Below are 21,449 nucleotides of genomic sequence, written 5' to 3'. Positions count from 1 at the left end.
CAAGAGTAGAAAACAGCACAAATCCTACAACATTGTCCATGGTATACTATAAGTTTCAATTAGATTTGCGTCCAGTTGCACCTTAGAGACCAACAAAATTTTCAAGGTAGAAGCTTTCAAGAGTCAAAGTTCCCTTCATCGGACATGAACAGGAAAGGAGATCAAGGTTTTTTTAAAAAAAAAAATCCAGGTCACAAGGTGGGAGGGGTGATGTAAAGAATGCTTGTACAATGCATAGTGTAATCAACCTGATTAGAGCAGAAGGGAACACTTTGGAGAAGAAAACTGGCATCTGTGGTGAGACAAGAATCCAATGTCTCCATTCAGCCCTGGGAGGTCTATTGTTCTGAACTTGTGAATGAATTTAAGTTCAGCAATCATGAGGTGTAATTTCCCCTTGAAGTTTCTTAGTTTTAGGGCTGCCACTATTAGGTCAGTAATGGTATGACTTGAAGATTAAAATGTTTTCCCACTGGGGTTTTTTTTTTTTAGTGCTGTGGTTTTAAATGTTGGATTTATGTCCATTTATTAATTTGTGTGAGAACTGGCCTCTTTGCCCAATGTGGAGAATGGAAAGGCCTTGCTGATATTTGATGGTGCAGAAGATGAAAAATTGAATGAGTTTCAGCAACATCCATACCCAGGGCATCATAACAGGCTCAAAATCTTGAGCATGTGGGTACTGGAGGGGATGCATAGTATATCCTCCCTTTGAAACATCCCTACAGCCATCCCACAGTTCCTTATCACATGAAAAGGTGTCTGCTTGTTCCCAGAGGGCAAGATATCCCTATGGGGGAAAGGAAAGGAAAAGGAATGAGGTGTAGATAGATGAAAGACTCAGGAGATAAATTAGATGTTATGATGACTATGGCATGTGCTTTCTCCTGAGAAAAGGTGGGATGAGGAACATTACAGAAACAGATGAGCATATTCCAGACATTGAGGGGGGGGGAGAGACGGGGACCAAATTTTTTGTACGCTGCAAGAAAAATTACACTCATGTATTCCACCAGCCACCAAGTCCTCATCCTTGCAGCAGTCTGAATAAAATCACCATAATTTGAAGACACACAAACACCTGTTTGTTAATATAAAAAATGATGAAGCTGAATTGGCTGTCATCAAAATTTAAATCCTCTCATCTGTTAATAATGGCTAATGGAGTTGACAAAAATGACCAGTTAACAGGCCCTCTCAAATCTGAATCTATGTCTGTTACAGACTTACAATGACCTTGCACGCATGCCTGTTGATTCTCCAGGTTAATGAAGGCAGCTGGGGGCATGGCAAAGCTCCTGGCTGCCCACTCTCCTAAACCAGGGATTGTTATGCAGTTGTGCCTACTATTCAATGGACAAGGTAGGTGGGGAGGAGGAGGGGGGCTGTCAGAAAGGTTCAGGAGCTGTGCTCCTGTGAGTTCCTGCTGAATCTGGGGCTTGAGAATAACTAACTAAAGTAGTGCCACAGTATGTGTGTACAGATGTAAACCTAATGCACAGCTCCTACATCTTTCTGGAAAAGCAGGTGTAGACTTTATTGTTGGCCTTATTCCAGTACTGATTCTGGGCTGATGCTACAGGGAGAACTACCATGGAAAGAAGTGGCAAAGCCCCTGCCTGAAAGTAGATAGAGCTGGCAGGAGAACCAACCAAATGGTTTGAAAGGGGGAGGTTACCTAGGTGAAGATTTGTGTGCACCTGTATTAGCACCTTATTTAGAGGCATCTCTAAATTTAGAGTTGCCAACTTCTGGGTGAGGCCTGAAGATCTTCTGGAATTACAGCTGCTCTCCAGACAACAGAGATTAGTTCCTCCAGAGAAAATGGCAGCTTTGGAGCATAGACATTATGGCAGGGGTCCTCAAACTTTTTAAATAGGGGGCCAGTTTACTGTCCCTCAGACTGTTGGAGGGCCGGACTGCCGTTACTGTACAAGGCCGCGGGCCGTCAGTTCTCCGTCTTCTGAATCTCTCTCCCTTTCCCACACCACACACCCCGGCCTGGGAACTCACCTCACCTCGGTATCACCTCACACTCTGTCTCCGCTGCCTCAGCCCAGTGCCGGAAGTGTGCGTTAATAACGCGAGTTTAGGTCGAACGTCACTTCCGGTCTGATTTTGCCATAACCCGGTGGGCCGCATAAATGTCCTCAGCAGGCCGTAGTTTGAGGACCCCTGCTCTATGGCATCATATCCTACTGAGGTCCCTCCTCTCTCCAAGCCTCATCCTCCCCAGGCTCTACTCCATAAATCTCCAGGTATTTTCCAACCCAGAGCTGGCAACCCTATCTGGCAGCCTTTTCTACTGAGACCTCCTTGCCACATAATGTATCTGCTGACAGCTCCTCCAAATATCTCAGTGGCTGTACTGAAACAGCACCATCACCAGCACATACTAGCAATATAAACTCTGGCAATCTGTGGTTAGCCAGACTGCTTCATTCCAGGTGTAGGCAGTAGAGATGATTGAGTCTGATTGTTCTCCAGCAGCCTTCCCCACCTCTCCAACTGTGTGATGGTCTCACCTCTCTGGGATGGCCTTGGCTTGGTGTTCAAAAGCCCACTTTCCTCCCTGGAACTCTGTGGCAGCAGGTACAACTTTGTCTAGACCCAGGGTCACTTTTGGAGAATCCAAGCAAAGGAATTCTCATGAGCCTTTGCCTTCCAACAGCCCACAGGATCTCTTGCCCTAAGGCAAGAAGTATTTACATTTGGGAACTGCTTCTCCCATCAGGAGTTCAAATTCTCAGTACAGACCAGAAACCCAGTTTGGTTTGATACCAGTTTCAGTGGACTTTTGTATCTTATGTAATTGTTACAGAGTTTTAACTCTCTTTTGAACCAAAGGGAGTTTTACAGTATTGTTGCAAGGAGCAGTCTCTTCAAATGGCTTGTTCAAGAAATCTGGAGGTCCCATTGCAGCACTAGGCCAGGTCATCCAAGTGCTGGCATCAACCATAATATCAAAACATAAACATCCCCTCTAATTTTTCTTCATTCCTCTGACAATTTTGTCCAATTCAAAATGCAAATCAATAAAAAGAAGTCTAAATCAATTTGTAAAGAAGTGGTCTTTACCAGGGCTTTTTTTGAGCAGGAACACACAGGAATGCAGTTTCAGCTGGCTTGGTGTCAATAGGAGTGGCCTAGTATGTAAATGAGTTCCTGATGGGCTTTTTCTACAGAAAAGCCCTGTGTGAAACAATGATTTCAGAGGGTATGGCCTAATATGCAAATGAGTTCCTGCTGGGCTTTTTCTTTACTATGCATTGATCGCTTCCATCTACATAGTTCTGTGGACTGTCCTTCACAGGCAGGAACTAAATTTATTAGAGATTATTTACCAAGGGCATTCAGAGAACACCAGTTCACAGTGCACAATGGATCAGATGCCGAGTCATCATGTCGAGATACAACAATATGAGTTTCTCACTTGAGTGGATGCACCTTTAAGATAAATTATTTTTGTCATTCAGCCATAGATGGGTTCCAATTAACAATTAAAGCTGTCTTGAGAGACAATGATAGAATTTGTTTCCTCTTGAAGTATAACTGAAACTTTGGAAAGAGTTCTGGTACCACAAAAGTAGCAGAAATAAAATCTGTGTCACCTTGCACAGCATACTGGCCACCAAACCAAGAGCATTCTGCCACCTATATATGGTATTGCACCAAAGCCAAGATAAAAGACCTGGTTGTATCTGGTACTGCAATTACAAGGGGGTATTGGTGCTCATGGAGCACATTTAGTTTGGTTGCTCACAAACTATGCAAACCTGTTTTACATCTTATATAGGTAAATTAAATATTCACTGGTTTTCCTCCAGCACCCACTTCATCCTGACTTTCATAAGCTTGTGTTTTTTAAGTACTTACAACGTTCTCAGCTCACACGGTACTACATATCATTTCTTCCATTGCAGACTGTATACAATGTGTGTGGATTAGAACACATCCTATAACCACTTTGTTCTAATCCAAATGAAACTTTTCTTAAATCATTAGTCATACTTGCTATACACTTCTACCAGAACTTCAGTGGTCTGGAACCACAAGAGCTCATTTATTTGAAATTACTGTTCCTTCACAATCAGCATGGGAACCCTCTATTGCCAGTTTTTCTATATGGTTTCAAAGCATCCTTTGATTTCCAGACATTTTCACTTGACTTTCATCTCAAATAACAGAAAATCTCACCTGACAAAGAAACCTTGACCTTCTAAGGCCAGCACAAACAGTTTCAATTGGAAGATCAATTTTGGTTTTGGAAGAAACTGGATCTTCGGTGCCCTTTTGAGGTTCTCTCAGATGTGAGGCAAGCGTTCATCTGTAAGAAAGTCCTGCATGACTAGCACATAAATGGCCTATGTAAGTGGGGTCAAATTGGGCAGATCTTTCCCACAGAACCAGCCCACACACACTACCTCAGCATCAGTGGAGTGTGGGAAAGACTTATGCAAGCAATCTCACCTACATAGTAGAGTAATTGAAATGTTCTTTCAATTATGAGGAAACTGCTCACTGATAATGGTCTAGACTTCTACAAAGACAAAGCACTTAAAAAGTTCTATACTTCTGACAACAGCAGACAGGAGAACTTAATTAGGGGCAGCAAATCTAACTGCACATCCTTTTCCCAGGCACAATTTCTTCTTTTGTGGCTTCTTTCTACCTACAACTGTAGCTATTTAAATATTAAACCAACAGTAATTGTGACACCAGCCTACCTCATCTGGCATGAGGTAGTTTGTTCTCGGGGTGGGGTGGGGGTGTGTCCCAGGCCACTGCTAATTTACATTCATTACTCATATTCAGGTCTAGCATTGTTTCTTGACTAGCATTAAGGCTGGAAAATCTTCCCTCTTTAGGCAACTCACTTTACCCTCCTCAAGTGTCAGAACAGTGAAGTGAACAGAGCATGTGGTACCTCTGGATCCCTTCTCCTGCCAGAGTCTCACAGCTCCGGGTCTAGTTCAGAACTAGAATAATAGGCCAGAAGAGTCCTGTTTTTAACCTCTTCTACCACCCCCAACTTCCAGCAGTCCATTCTGCTTTTCAAAGTGCTATGTAGCTATGAGTGGTGCCTCAGTGGCAATGGGGAAGGTGTGTGGGGGATCACCACTAAGCATTCTGTACAGCAACTCTTCCTTTTCCCGATGGGCTTGTTCTCTCAGCTGTGACTCCTTCTCCATGGCCTGACGAAGAGTGATGAGCTCATCAGAAAGCTGCCTGTAAAGCAAGAGTACACAGTGGAACACTTCAGAGAATTTTAAATATCTTAGTATAGGTGACAGCAAGATGGCAAAAAGAGTCCATTTTCATTACACGCATTTCCTCATCTTTAATGGTCCTGAAAACAGGAAGCAGAAAATAATGTTTAGAAAAAAAAGGTTTGTTTTTCCCTCCAAAATTTATAACAGAGGAAAACTATCCTTAGGCAATATGAGAGAGGCATTGCAAAAGGACATGAATGCTCATTCAGTTAGGATAATTCTAATTCAGGAACTTGACTCTCAGCTGGTTATGCTATACCCTCACCTAACCAATCTGATTGTTTAGGTAGTCTCATGTTATTGTTATACTAACTACATGATCCCTGGTTGGCTGGGGTCATTATTGCTTTATTTGTTTTTTAAAATGATGCCAAAGCAGCAGCTGATCATAGAGTGAACAGACAGCAAACAAGATGTGTTGTGTGTGTGTACATTTCATCCCACTGCATAATTTTGAACCAAAATGACAACAGGCAAATATTAATGAACCCCTACATTTAAAAGCCCAACATGACTTGGGGCCAGCATATCCAAAGTATTGCCTTTTCTCTACTCATCCACCCTGGTCATCTTTGGAGGCCCTGCTTTGGGTGGCCCTGCCACCTGAGGCTTGATGGGTGGCAACCCAATAACAGGTTTTCACGGTCATGGTGCTGAAATTTTGGAATTTCCTCCCCAGGGTGATTTGTCTGTCTCCCTCTATGGTTGTCGTCCCCCAGTGTGTGAAGCCTATTTTGTTTTGCTTGACATACCCCCAGTTACTCTTATTGGCTCTTCTTCCTGGTTGTGTTGTGTTTGTATGCCACCTATATGTTTTTTTTTAATTTAATTGTTTACATATTTTATATACACCTTATTTTAAATGATGTTTTAATGTTCAACCACCTTGGTGATGCTATATGTGTAGAACATGGCATAGAAATGCTTTGAATTAATTAATTAAAAATTAAATTACATATTAATCTCACAACATTTTTGCACAAAGCTGTGAATCATTCATTTATCTCTTTTGTCCAGCCTATTAACTTGAGAATACTCTTAAAAAGCAGTTTTTAGCTTTAATTCTAGATCCCACAATCAGAAAAGCACATTTATATGAAGAAAATAATCCAATTTATTTCTAAATAAATATCTTATAAAATTCAAAACAATTCTTGGGCAACTAACTGTTCAGTCATGCACTTACCCCACTGATTTCAATTTACCCAAGACTTTCTTGAGGAATTCTCAAATGTGAATTTCCCTGGCTTTCCCCACAAAGTATGCTTTGATGAGAGATGCTTCATATTTTAAGGTCTTACCTTGCCACTGCCAGGTGGTTCTGCATCCGTACTTGGAGATCTTCATTCTCTTGCTGAAGAGTTTTAACTTTCTCCTCAAGCAACAAGTTCCTCTCCATCTACCAGAGGACAGAAGAACAACCAAGCAAACATCAGATATGACAGGCATATTGTGCATGAAACATCATCCACAAACACCTAGATCAGATAATGAAAAGTAGAGAACCACAACATTTTTAGGAAAACTTTTGTGTAAGGATAGTGGTATGATAAGTGCCATCAAGTCACAGCTGACTTATGGCAACCTTGTAGAGTTTTCAAGACAAGAGATGTTCGGAGGTGGTTTTCCATCACCTGTCTCTGGGTAATGTTTGTGGCATTCCTTGGAGATCTCCCATCCAAATATTGGCCACTGCTGACCCTGCTTAGCTTCCATGATCTGACAAAATTGAGATAGCCTGAGCTATCCAGGTCAGAACTGCATAAAAATAGAAGAAGAGGAAGATGAGATTGGATTTATACCCCACCCTTCACTACCAGTTCTTGGAAGAACTCTCTCAGCCCCATCTACCTCACAGGTTGTCTGTTGTGGGGAGGGGAAGGGAAAGGAGATTTTAAGCTGCTCTGAGACTTCAAGTGAACGGCAGGGTATAAATCCAATCTCTTCTCTTCTCTACCCGAAGGAGTCTCAGAGTGGCTTGCAATCTCCTTTCCATTCAGTAGACTTTCTCTTGAGCAGAACAGCTCTGAGAAAGTTATGACTGACCCAAGGTCACTTCAATGGTTGCATGTGGAGGAGTGGAGAATTAAACCTGGTTCTCCCAGATAAGAGTCCATGCACTTAACCACTACACCAAACTGGGCCTCTATACCATACCCACTCCCAAATTTTGGAAACACACACAAGAGCAGAGGTGAGCAGAAAATCACTTGAGAGAGAACAGTCATTTTCCAAGCAGTTAAAACTGACTCTCTGTCTCTCCTCCAGTGCTGCTGTCATTTCTTATCCTTCCCTTTACAGCTACCACAGAAGTTCCTTTCTTTCATGAAAAGGAGACACATGAATATACACATCTATTAACATTTCAACAATGTGAAAACAATGCCACCAGCACCCCTTCCCATCCAAGTCTCTTCCTTTTTTGCACCAGTACACATCCATCCTTGCTTTGGATGGGAAAGGAACAGGTCTCATATTGGGCAGGAGCTCATAGGAGCAGCACTCCAGAACCTCTAAATTTTACTGTGCTCTTTCTTTCTTAACCCCTCTTCCCCAGTACTTGGTTCTGGGCTCCATTGTTCAAAACCCCTGTGAGAATTTTGATGAACTCTTAAGATTTGACAAACTTTTTAATATTTCCCCCCACAAAAAATGGGAAAATAACCAAAGCATATAAAGCAGACAGATGGAAATCTTGATCACGCCACTGTGGCCATATAGGAGAAAGCAATTTAAAAAGTATAATGGGAGTAAGTTTTTATTATGACAATTATGATTCAAGAAGCATTTTAAGGTAGATGCTGAGCTGATATGATTTAGAACACCTTGCAGTGATGTCAGGGGTGTGGGACATATGCAAATGAGTTATGTAAATTAGTTGTGCTAATGAACTCCAGCACCTCTTCTTCTGTGAAATGACCCCAGGAAAGCAACATGCTATTCACTCCTTCCTACTGCCTCAAAGCTGCCATTTGTCTCTTCTAATGAAAACACAGAGCTAACTCTATGTGTTTTTTTCCCTTGAATGGCAAGTTACAATCAGGCCCGGTGCTAGGGATTCTTGTGCTCCAGGCTGAACCCCACCCCAAGTGCTTTATCAGCATGCGCTTTGCGCGTACACCCTGATGATGTCACCAGAAGCAACATCATTGGGGCGTGTGAAGCTCAAACACTTGGCGCACCTTGTGCCCAGCCCTCTCCTGCTTCAAAGGGAGCTGGAAAGACCTCTATCCTTCAAAGGGAACTGGAAAGACCTCTACCCGGCTCCCTCTGAATTGGGAGAGGTCCGGGCAAGGTCAGGAAGGCAGTGGGCATGCTCAGGGCCAGGCTCTGAGCGTGCTCACTGCCACGCCCCCCAACTTCACCAAGGCTTTCCAAATCTCAGGAAGCCTTGGTGAAGTCAGGGAGGCAGCAGGTGTGGGGTGTAAGGAGAGGGGGCGCCTTGTGGCGCTTCTAGGCCAAGTGGCGCCCTAAGTGGTCACCTTCTTGGCCTACTGCCACACGCTGACTCTGGTTACAATGGGGGCGGGGTTTGCTTTAGGGAAACAAGTTTGTTCTGGGGAAACAAAGTGCCCACCTGAGCACTGAAAAGCTGCTCTGAAAACAGTAAAATATGTTGTATAACCTGTCATTTTGTGATTGACTTTACCCATCCAGATCCAGTTTTGTGACTAAGGCTGTTATCTGTCCCAGTATTAGAAGTTGGTTAACTGGGGAGAGATCAGGGACAGGCAGCCATTGATTCTAGCACCCCTCTGTGGCAGTGTAGTCATCTATATAATCTTTGAACATGCCCTCTTCTGTAAGAAACCAAAGCAGGTTCAGGCATGTGTGTTTGCATGGATGTAGACATGCATGAAGTTTAGAAGTACCAATTCATGCTTTGTCATGGTGGTGGGCGCCTAGGATATGCCTGGAAGAGTACCAGAATACTATTAGGTTCCTGAAGGTCAAGGTGATTTCTTTATCTACTCTACAAACTCCTGAGCAGCAAAAGTTTGGTGTAGTGGGCGTGTGCCAACATGACTGTACTTGTACCAGACACTTGTGCTACCTGCCCCTGCCCTGGCTGCTGCCCCTCAACTTCCCACAAAATTAAGACTCCCATACTGAAAGTTTTTTATATCTTTTTCTCATCTTAGGAACCCTGTCTCCAATTATTTGGATTAATTACTTTCCTATGCCTTCCAGTTGACTAGCAACCCTGATACAACGCAGAGTCAGATTTACTTTACTGTCTACAGCTGAATTCATCATGCTGTCTTCCGATACGAACGATGTAATCTACAGCAATATGTATTCAGTATCCTGCTCCTTTTAATAAATTAATATAGGGTGAATTTTTTATGCCTTAAGACACATTCATCAATATTTAAGATTCTTGCCTTATTAAATACATTCTAATCATAATAATCTAAAATTAATTTAAATAAAACCATTAATAATCTGATTTTAATCAACTGAGTTGAGGAAAGAACATTTAACAAGTATTAGCTTAAAGCTAATAAAAACACCAGGTCAAGGAAAGGGCGTTGCCTCAGGTTTATTTGCTAGGAGGTATTATAATGACAAACCTTGGAGCCAGCCCTCGTCACAACACCAGTGAAAAAAGAAAAACACTGGCACCTAACTGCATAATCACATAATGCCAGCAGGTGGCATGTGCTGTTTTAGTATATTCCTCTCCTCTGTGAAAAGGGAGGTTTGTCTGACTAAGATAGAATCTGTGCCCACTGTTTTTAAAACTAATACGGTGCAAAAACCTCCCACCCCAATTCACTTGGGGTGTATTTTTATGCAATCAAAAGCATTTTAAAATCTGATTATATAGAACACTTTAATAAAAATTCTTTTTAAAAAATCAGCATTTCTTCTTCCTCGTCCATTTTTTTTTTAAAAAAATCCGTCTAAAAAGTGAGAAGGTTGTCTGATAGATGTCTTTTAAATACTTATTTGCCCCTCTAAAACACCAGTTTTACCTTTGTGCCCTCTCCATGCGCCAGCTGCCTAATTATCCATAAGACAGATCCAGGTGGGCAGCCGTGTTGGTCTGAAGCAGTTGAACAAAGCAGGAGTCAAGTGCACCTTTAAAATCAGCAAAGTTTTACTCAGAACGTAAGCTTTCCTGTGCTAAAAGCACACTTCTTCAGACAAGGGAATAAGGTACAGTGGGCTGAAATAGATATAGTTAGTGAGTTAAGAGGGCAAACTGATACAAAGCTGGGATCACATGGTGGAACAGTGTGACAAATTAGAAGGCTATTTGGTCTGGATAGCCTTAAAAGGTAATAAAAGTTGCCTGCTAATTGGTTTAGGCAAGTTTAGGTAAATTACAAAAGGACATGTAATTCCTTGTTCTTGTCCACCTAATTTACTTCTCAACATCATTCCATACATTATAAACATCATTCTAGTTTGCCATTAGAAAAAAAGAATACATAAAATGAAAATGGGTTAAGTATATGTAGTGAGATAAACAGCCAATATCCCTTAGTTGAGTATGTCAATATAAAACATTATTCTGATTTTGTTGTTGTTCAGTCGCACAGTCGTATCTGACTCTTTGTGACCCCAACGACAAAGTCAATCCAGGCCCTCCTGTCTTCCACCATCCTCCGAAGTCTGCTAAAATTCGTGTTTGTTATATCAGTAATGCTGTCCAGCCATCTCATCTTTTGCCATCCCCTTCTTCTTTTGCCTTCTGTCTTTCCCAGCATCAGGATCTTCTCCAGTGAGTGCTCCCTTCTCATTTGGTGGCATGGCCTTGGGTCAGCCATAGCTCTGGCAGAGGTTGTTTTTGAAAGGGCAGCTGCTGTGAGAGCCCTCTCCAGCCCCACCCACCTCACAGGGTGTCTGTTGTGAGGGAGGGAGATAAAGGAGATTGTGAGCTGCTCTGAGACTCTTCGGAGTGGAGGGCAGGATATAAATCCAATATCTTCTTCTTCAAAGTATTTGAGCTTCAGCTTCAGCATCTGACCTTCCAAGGAACAGTCTGGGTTGATTTCCCTTAGGACTGACTGATTTGATCTTCTTGCAGTCCAAGGGACTCTCAAGATTCTTCTCCAGCACCACATCTCAAAAGCATCTATTCTTCTGCGCTCGGCCTTCCTTATGGTCCAGCTCTCACAGCCATACATTACTACTGGGAATACCATCACTTTGTCTATATGGACTTTTGTTGGCAGGGTGATGTCTCTACTTTTTATTATACTGCCCAGGTTCACCATAGCTGTCCACCCAAGAAGCAAATGTCTTTTAATTTCATGGCTACAGTCACCATCTGCAGTGATCTAGGATCCCAGAAATGCAAAGTCTGTCACTACTTCCATGTCTTCCCCTTCTATTTGCCAAGGTGTGATGGGGCCAGATGCCATGATCTTAGTTTTTTGGATGTTGAGTTTCAAGCCTACTTTTGTGCTCTCCTCTTTCACCCTCAACAAAAGGTTCTTTAGGTCCTCCTCACTTTCTGCCATTAGAGTGGTGTCATCTGCATATCTCAGATTGTTGATGTTTTTCCTGGCAATCTTAATTCCGGCTTCTGCTTCATCCAGGCCAGCATTCCACATGATACACTCTGTATATAAATTAAATAAGCAGGGTGACAATATACATCCTTGTCAAACTCCTTTTCCTATTCTAAACCAATCAGTTGTTCCATATCCCGTTCTGACAGTTGCTTCTTGACCCTTATACAGGTTTCTCAGTAGACATGTGAGGTGGTCTGGTACTCCCATCTCTTTAAGGACTTGCCACAGTTTGTTGAGATCCACACAATCAAAGGCTTTAGTGTAGTCAGTGAAACAGAAATAGATGTTTTTCTGATACTCCATAATCCATCGATACACTATAATTAAAGAGAAATACATTGGAATACTGTGGATGTATAGCTATACTCACTTAAGTAATATAATCTCTGATAAAAACACAGCTGACTTTACCACCAAACTGGGCCATTTTGTTCTCACCCGTAACTGCTTCAGATTTGGCAACAAACTTTTCCTACAGATCAATGGTACAGCCATTGGCACCTGCATGGCCCCACAATATGCTAACATCTTTATGGTTGACTTGGAGCAATGCTTCCTAGACTCCCACCCATTCATACCTACCTTATACCTGTGTTACCTTGATGACATCATTATGGTCTGGACACATGGTAAAGAAGCCCTGGATGCATTCCACCAGGCATTCAGTGACTTTCACCCTACCATCAACCTGACAATGAACTAGTCTATACAAGAAATACATTTTCTGGACACCACTGTAAAAATAAACAATGGACGCATAGACACTACCTTATACTACCTTATACCGGAAACCTACTGACCGGCAAACATACCTGCATGCCTCCAGCTACCATCCCAAACATACCAAATGATCCACTGTATACAGAAAGGCTCTACCCTACAGCCGCATTTGCTCCAATCCTGCTGACAGAGATTCTCATCTGAGAGATCTACAACAAACCTTTTTGGAACTAAAGTACCCACCTGATGAAGTCAGGACACAGATTAACAAAGCCAGAATGATACCCCAAGAAAACCTGTTACAAGACAGACCCAAAAGAGACAATAACAGAACACCACTAGTGATCACACACAACTCTCAACTGAAAACAGTTCAAGTATCATCAACAACTTAAAACCTCTATTGGACAGTAACAGCTCTTTCAAACGTACTGGAGGGTAAACCTTTTCTTGCACACAGACAGCCCCCCAATCTCAAACTCCTCCTCACCCACAACAATACAGCATCTCATCTGAGCAATAAACCCAAGTGCCAATTTTGCTGCCACATACACCCAGACAACACAATCACTGAGCCTAACAGCATTGACTACACAGGCTCATTCACTTGTTCATCTCCCAACATTATATATGCCATTAAATGCCAACAATGCCCTTCAGTTAACTTGGAACAAACACCTCCCCAGAACTGAACAGGGATATTTGTTTTTTATCTCATTACATATGCTAAAGCCACTCTCAGTGAGTATAGCTATACATCCACAGTATTCCAATGTATTTCTCTTTAATAATAGTGTATCAGAATAATGTTTTATATTGACATACTCAAATAAGAGATATTGGCTGTTTATCTCATTACATATGCTTAACCCATTTTCATTTTATGTATTCTTTTTTTCTAATGGCAAACTAGAATGATGTTTATAATGTTTAGAATAATGCTGAGAAGTAAATTAGGTGGACGAGAACAAGGAATTACATGTCCTTTTGTAATTTACCTAAACTTGCAGCAACACCAATTAGCAGGCAACTTTTATTACCTTTTATGGCTATCCAGATCAAATGGCCTTCTAATTTGTCACACTGTTCCACCATGTGATCCCAGCTTTGTATCAGTTTGCCCTCTTAACCCACCAACTACATCTATTTCAGCCCACTGTACCTTATTCCCTCGTCTGAAGAAGTGTGCTTTTAGCACACGAAAGCTTATGTTCTGAATAAAACGTTGCTGATCTTAAAGGTGCAACTTGACTCCTGCTTTGTTCAATTACTTTTCCATAAGTGTGTGTGACATAGCATCATATACACGATGTCTTACATTGTAATGGGAGGACACTGTTGTAACAGGCAGGGATCCTGGGAAACATGTATCTAAAGCTTTCCTTTTAGTACTCTTGTAAGAGATTGGTCTCATTGAAGGTCTCACAGAACCTCAGTACTGATAAGCCTAAAACCTGGAACGTGCTTCAAGGAAATGAGGAAGGGTGGGTGTCAAATTTCTTGATATCTAGACAGAATTCAGTAGGGCTTCTATCAAGGAGGCCACTCAGGTATAGAACACAATGGACCAACTCTCCTACTGTTCTCTACTAATTCTTAGGAAACTAATACAGCACACCCACCACCGTCTCCAGGCTCAGCAGCTTTTTATCCAGGTCATGGATACGTTCATTCTTCATCTCAATGACAAAATGCAGACTTTCAAGTTCTTGTTCCCAGAACTGGCTAGGGCTCCCATAATCCTATAATATTTTTTTTTAAAAAAAAGGAGGAAATTTTTCACTAAAAGATTGAGCCATATATACCCTATAGCCATGCAAATTCCTTCATTCACAAAACATCCAGCAATACATATACATGTCATATAGGAACACAGCCACATTGAGAGGTTCTCTCCACAACTTTCTGTAGGAAACGATTAAGAAGATCACTTGCACATGATTGGAATGTACCACCATCACTGAAAAGTACTGCATCTGAGGGAATATGGCAATACAGAAAAGCTCTGTAGTGTTGAATATGTTTTCATATACACAAACCATCATTTAACAGTGCATATGCCAAGCAATAACTGATTTTTTTTTCATTCATCTTAATAGTTATAGTGGGATCACCCTTAGAGACTGTTCTGCTGACTGAAACAATTGGTATGGCCTCAGATATGCTAGCAGGGGAATCATTTCTCTGTAAGTAGCTCCTTCATAAAAAAGTTTCCCACATTTCAGGAATGATTTTATATTTCTAATTCCTGCAATTTTAACTCCCCAAATCCTTCTCTCAGTCTTCCCATCTCTGAATGAAACTGCAGTTCTTAATTTTTGTGCCACTTCTTGTTTTTGCCCAGTTTTTCCCAGCATATGCCCAGTTTTCCCCAGCATATATATTATCCGTGTGTCAATAAATCAGCATTATAAATGATGCTGTCCAGGGACAGGCCAATACCCAGATTCACTGCTGGCCCTCTCTGAGGATCAGGATCACATCCAATGGAGAAACTACCAATAGGGGCTACAAGTGGCAGCCCCTGACTCACTGCAGCTGGCAGGGGCTTAGGACAGGCCTCAGAAGTCCAGAACTGCAGCAGAGAAGACAGCAGTGGGCATGGCAGCAAGAGAAGCAGGATGTGGAGGGGGGAGGGAGGAGATAGAACAAGCAGCATGCACAGTCATTGGAACAGGGTAGCCCTATAGGAAGTTGGCCAACACAATTAGGGGCTGACAGGTAGCTCCAGAAGGGTGCTATTTTGGAGAGTGCAGGGAGGAAGGAATCAGCTCAATCCTGGTTTGACAGGCTAGAAACCACCTAGAGGGCCAGGTAGGGTTGCCAGGTCTGTGTTGGAAAATACCTGGAGACTTTGGGGGTAGATCCAGGAGAGGGTGAGGTTTGAGGAGGGGAGGGGAGGGGCCAAAGCATGGTACAAACTGCTTCTGACTTATGGCGACCCTATGAATTAATGTCCTCCAAAAAGTCCTATCGCTGACAGCCTTGCTTAGGCCTTGCAAACTGAGACATGTGGCTTTCTTCATTGAGTCAATCCACCACATATTGGGTTGTCTTCTTTTCCTGCTGCCTTCAACTTTTCCTAGCATGAGACAATTGTCTTTTTGCAGTGAGTCTTGTCTTCTCCTAATGTGACCAAAATACAATACCCTACATTTGGTCATTTTTTTCAGGCTTGATTTGATCTAGAATTCACTTAATTTGTCTTTTGGACACTCGATGTCCATAAAACTCTCCTCCAACCCCATATTTCAAATGAATCAACTTTCTTCCCTGTCCAAGTTTTATACCTGTATATAGTAATGGGGAACACTATATGAAATGTCTTGATCTTAGTAGCCAGCAACACATCCCTATATAAAGAGCTTTTCCACCTCCTTCATTGCTGTGCTTCTCAGTCTCAGTCTCCTGATTTCTTGGTTGCAGTCTCCCTTTGGGTTGATGATGGAGCCAAGGAGTAAAATAGAAACTCTTGAACATTTTCACTTTCTTCATTGTTAACCTTAAAGTCATTGGTAGAGTAATTAACACAGCAATGGTGCACAACCTGACTAAAGAATTGATAAAGGTTTATTTAGGAACTAACATGCTTGATAGAAAAAAGGAGAGACAGTTTCCTAACTACATCTCTAGCTGAGAGAGAAGGGAGACTGAATGTGGCACTTCTGAGAAGAGGTGAAATGCTGTAAGAACAGCAACCTGGAGACAGACAAGGAATGACTCTTAGCAGGAGAGAAGGTGCTGTCCTCCTCACAATCCTAATTGTCTTCTTGTTGCCCCCCTGCAGGGCCTTCTTCTTTTCTTCTTTGTATAGCACACATTGCCTTTTCCAACAAAAGTTGTGTAATTCCCCAGTAGGCAATACTCTTGTCTTCCTCATGCTTTCACACTTAGCCCAAATTTTCCAACAATTTTTGTTTCTACTTTTGTTTCCAACTTTTGCATTCCAGTCCAGTTACCTATGATTATCAGCCTATTTTCTTTAGATGTGTGATAAATGTCTTCTTGGATACTTGCGTAAAAGCTTTCAATTTATTCCTCTTCAGCATCTGTAGATGGGGCATAAACTAGAAAGATGGTTATGTTGATGGGCTTTCCATGAAATCAGATTGATATTATTTGGTAGGTCTTTGCATTCTAGCTGGATTGCTTGTGCTATGCATTGCCTCACTATCAGAGAAAGTGTTTCTTCTGTGTCATTTCCTGAGTAAAACACTTTGTAATTTCCTGACTGAAAATGTCGTAAACCAGTCCACTTTAGTTCACTCACACCCAAGATTGCAATGTTTAAACATTTCATTTCTTACTTTATGATTTCAAGCTTACTTTCATTCATACTTCTCATGTTCCATGTTCCTATGATATGTGCCAAACAACTCTGGACCTCCCTTTCACATCTATTCACATCAGCAACTGAATGTCATTCTTTTGGCTTTAATCCAATTGTTTCATTAAGAATAGCGCTACTCAAACTTGTCCTCAGCTCTTCCCCAATAGCTGATTGAGTGCAAACTGACCTGCATTCTTCTAGCATTATATCTTTTTTTAAAAAAAAACCCCAACATTTTGGATTGTCTTATCATAGGCTTTTTAAGGTACGATGTGATCAGAAGTGGTTTACTATTGCCCTCTTCTGTATAGTACTAACCAGGGTTAGCTGAAGTGCCATTGCCATTGTCTATGAAAGATTCTCTGCCAGTGTCACATTCCACTACCACTGCTGCCCAGTAGCCACCTTCAAGGATTCCTCTGCCCCCATCAACATTGGAACTGTCCATTGTCTTCTGCTGATTGGTCGCTGATTCCTGAGGGTGAATGCATCTTAGTCTGGTGTCCCAGCTGAGACCATTCTGCCATAAGTGATTCTGCTAGGTCTAAACTCCTTATGGTATTGCTGTCAGCTTCACTGATGCACACAAATCCCCTCATCACATTAAAGCATGTGTTTAAGGAGTGATACACTCAAAACAATCACACAGACACTTTGGCCTAAAATTAATAGTTTTAAATTAAAACAAATAGGAACATTGTCATCATGGTTAGAGAGTACAAAATGTCTACTTGGAAGAGAAGTACATAAGCAGTAGCATCACCCCCTTTTCATGTTCAACAAATACAGTTCCTTGGATCCGGTTTCCTTCTCTCTGCACACACTCCTCACATTGCCTGTCCGGTTAATGGTAAAAGAAGAAGTGTCGCTGAGTCTCTATCAATACACAGCTTTAGAAAGTCATCCCAGCAGATTTTGACCAGTTTAGTTTACATCACCTGGATGTGCTTCTTAAAGTCCCTGCTCAGGATGGATTCCTCTACCCGTTTCATTTTCTCTTGGAAGGATGCCAGCTGAGAACTCAATCTGTCAATCATCTCCTGTGGCACAAAGAGAGAAGGCAGAGTATTAATACAAGCCCATGACTCTGTAGGAAGCAGTAATAATTCAGAAGAAAATGTGTCCCCAAACATGCGTGATATTACATAAGCTAATGACACAAGTCAAAATTCCAACAGACTGCACAGAGACTACAGATATATACTTATATAGAACAGTGTGACAGTTTGAGTTTGTAAACAGTAGTGGACCAGTTGTGCAACAAATCTACAAGACCAACAGCAAACACCAGAGAATCAAAACTGGTCACAATAACCAGTGGCAGACTAGTCTTGTGAAATAGCAGCTTCTGTATTTGGAACTGGCAAGTGCCTGATTTCCATAAAACATACCGTAGTTGAAACCAGTGTTTCCTAGGTTTATTTCAGCAACTGCAAATTCCTCATATCTATCTGTTCCACTCTAAACTGAAATCTTAAGGCTACAGTCCAATGCCTTTCTGTTTCCAATTATATTTTAAAAACTTTGATTCATTGTAACATTGTAATTTTAAAGGAAGGGAAAAGTGTACTTGAAAATATTAGAAAATATGAATATTCACTAGTTCATTGCGAATTCAGTTCCTTGGTTCATAACTCACACTGCACAGTGCTTTCTATATTCCTTAGGAATGGTAGGCTCCAAAGATAGAACAATAGATAGCAGCTAATATTAAATTACCTGTTCTTACTACTTGTGCCCTTTTAATAGACTTGATTTCAAATAGTTCTCAGTCTTCACTAACTCTTAGCAAACAACGTGAATCTTGATTGAGCTTCTTTCTATTCAGACACAATTCCAAAATTTTGCCTTTCTGTTTTTAATAATAATAATAATATAATAATAATAAATTTTATTTATATCCCGCCCTCCCCGCCTAGGCAGGCTCAGGGCGGCTGACAACAGTTTGATAAATTATACAATATAAAATATACAATATAAGGTAATTTAAAACAACATTTAAGTTATACATTGATTTAAAACAACAATCTAAAACCAGTTCCAAATGTCTGGGTCATTCCATAGTTTAAACGGCGGTGATCTTCCTGATGTTATCTGTACACTTGTATTATGGCAGGGGTCACTAGATAAATCGTTGGTAATTAAACAGCCATCCTATCAACTTCTACAAACGCCTGCTTGAAAAGGATGGTCTTACAGGCCCTGCGGAATTGGTCCAAATTCCGCAGGGCCCGTACCTCCTCCGGAAGTTGATTCCAAAGGCACGGGGCTATAACAGAGAAGGCCCGTGCCCGTGTACTCTGTAATTTCGCCTCCTTTGGCCCAGGGATAGTCAGCGTGTTCTTCCCTGCCGACCTCAGTGCTCTTTGGGGCTCATATGGGGAGAGACGGTCCCTCAGGTAGGCAGGTCCTCGGCCATATAGGGCTTTAAAGGTAATAACCAGCACTTTGTATCGGACCCGGTATGTAACTGGCAGCCAGTGCAGTTCACGCAGCCCCGGCTGTATATGCTCCCATTTCGGGAGTCCCAATAACAGCCTGGCCGCTGCGTTCTGCACTAGCTGCAGCTTCCGGGTTCGACACAAAGGCAGCCCCATGTAGAGGGCATTGCAGTAGTCTAGTCTTGAGGTGACCGTCGCATGGATCACTGTTGCCAGGTCCCGGCGCTCCAGGAAAGGAGCCAGCTGCCTTGCCCGCCTCAGGTGGAAGAATGCCGACTTGGCAGTGGCCGCTACCTGGGCCTCCATTGATAGTGAAGGCTCCAGTAGGACTCCCAGGCTCCTGACCCGGCCCGCCGCCTTCAGCGGCGCACTGTCAAAAACCGGGAGAGGTATTTCCCTTCCCAGAGCGCCGCGCCCCACGCAAAGGACCTCTGTCTTCGTCGGATTCAGCTTCAACCCACTCAGCCTAAGCCAAGTTGCCACGGCCTGCAGTGCCCGGTCTAAATTCACTGGAACGCAGTCAGGCCGGCCATCCATTAGCAGATAGAGCTGGGTGTCATCCGCATATTGATGACAACCCAGTCCAAAACTCCGGGCAATCTGGGCAAGGGGGCGCATGTAGATGTTAAATAACATCGGGGAGAGAACTGCTCCCTGAGGCACCCCACAATCTAGTGTGCGCCTCCGGGAAAGCTCACCCCCGATTGCCACCCTTTGTCCCCGACCTTTGAGGAAGGAGGAAAGCCATTGTAAGGCCAGCCCCCTGACCCCTATGTCGGCGAGGCGGCGGGTCAGTAGCCGGTGGTCGACCGTGTCGAACGCTGCCGACAGGTCTAACAGCATCAGCACCGCCACGCCTCCTCGATCCAGTTGCCGCTGGAGGTCATCTGCCAAGGCGACCAGCACTGTCTCCGTCCCGTGGCCCGGGCGAAAGCCGGACTGGCAAGGGTCTAGGACGGAAGCGTCATCTAGAAAACCCTGTAGTTGCAGCGCCACTGCCCTCTCAATAATTTTACCTAAAAACGGTAAATTAGAAACCGGTCGGTAATTTGCCAATTCGGCCGGATCTGCTGTACATTTTTTCAAGAGGGGGCGGACCAAAGCCTCTTTCAGAGGTGATGGAAAACGCCCCTCCGAGAGGGATCTATTTATTATGTCCCGTAAAGGACATCTAAGCTCCCTCTGGCAAGCTTTAATCAACCAGGAGGGGCAAGGGTCCAAATCGCAAGTTGTTGGGCGCGCAACAGAGAGAATTCCATCGACTTCCTCCAGGCTGAGCGGGTCAAACCGACCCAACTCCAAACCCGAAGACAGGCGCGGAGCCTCAAGTTCCCGTACTGCATCCAATGTGATAGGCAGGTCTTGGCGGAGCGACGTGATTTTATCTGCAAAATATTTCGCAAAAGCCTCACAGCCAATCTCTAATTCCCTAACATTTGGTTTGCCTTGAGGCAATGTAGTAAGATCTCCAATTATTCTAAATAATTGTGCCGGGCGCGAATCTGCAGATGCAATCTTGGCTGCAAAGTAATCTTTCTTTGCAGCCTTGACTGCCATCTCATAAGACTTCATAAACGTTCTATAAGATGTTCTCGTCGCTTCGTCCCGAGTATGCCGCCACTGCCTCTCTAGTCGTCTGAGCCCCTGTTTCAGCCGGCGTAGCTCCAGGGTATACCATGGAGCCAGCCTCCTGCGAGGGCGCAGAGGACGTCGAGGTGCGATCTCGTCGATGGCCCTGGTTAGCCGGCCTTGCCAGGCCTCCACCAGGTCATCGAGGGAATCGCCAGGGGGCCAGGGATCCCCTAGTGCCATTTGGAACCGTTCCGGGTCCATCAGGCTCCGGGGGCGAGCCAAAATAGGCTCTCCGCCCATACAGGGTTGGGGTGGCATCTCCACACGGGCCTTGAGGGCTAGGTGATCCGACCTTGGTACCGCTTCTACCGCGATATCGTTCACCGAAATCCCGGACGCAAAGATCAGGTCTAACATGTGCCCGGCCTGGTGCGTGGGTGTCGTAACAAATTGAGAGAGTCCCAGTGTCGCCATGGAAGACACTAGGTCCATCGCCTGAGTGGAGGCCGAGTCGTCGGCATGGACGTTGAAATCACCCAGGACCATAAGCCCTGGGTACTCCAACGCCCAACTCGCCACAGCCTCC

The 21,449-nt window shown here is 43.1% G+C and overlaps 1 protein-coding gene across 1 annotated transcript in view; it reads right to left on the bottom strand.

Moving 5' to 3' along the window:
• Nucleotides 1-3,348: 3,348 nt before the first annotated feature.
• Nucleotides 3,349-21,449, bottom strand: part of CCDC69 (coiled-coil domain containing 69) — an 82,381-nt gene continuing 64,280 nt past the window's right edge. The window contains exons 6-9 of the mRNA XM_060240294.1: nt 17,789-17,890; nt 14,143-14,262; nt 6,575-6,672; nt 3,349-5,229 (exon numbers count right to left, since the gene is read on the bottom strand). Coding sequence (XP_060096277.1) covers nt 5,064-5,229; nt 6,575-6,672; nt 14,143-14,262; nt 17,789-17,890 — 486 coding nt within the window. The 3' untranslated portion in view covers nt 3,349-5,063. The remainder of the gene's footprint in view (nt 5,230-6,574; nt 6,673-14,142; nt 14,263-17,788; nt 17,891-21,449) is intronic.

The sequence above is a fragment of the Heteronotia binoei genome, chromosome 5 (genome assembly GCF_032191835.1).
Source record: "Heteronotia binoei isolate CCM8104 ecotype False Entrance Well chromosome 5, APGP_CSIRO_Hbin_v1, whole genome shotgun sequence".
NCBI lineage: Eukaryota > Metazoa > Chordata > Lepidosauria > Squamata > Gekkonidae > Heteronotia > Heteronotia binoei.
Note: the sequence above shows the minus strand (reverse complement) of the source record. Positions and strands in the feature narration are given on the sequence as shown.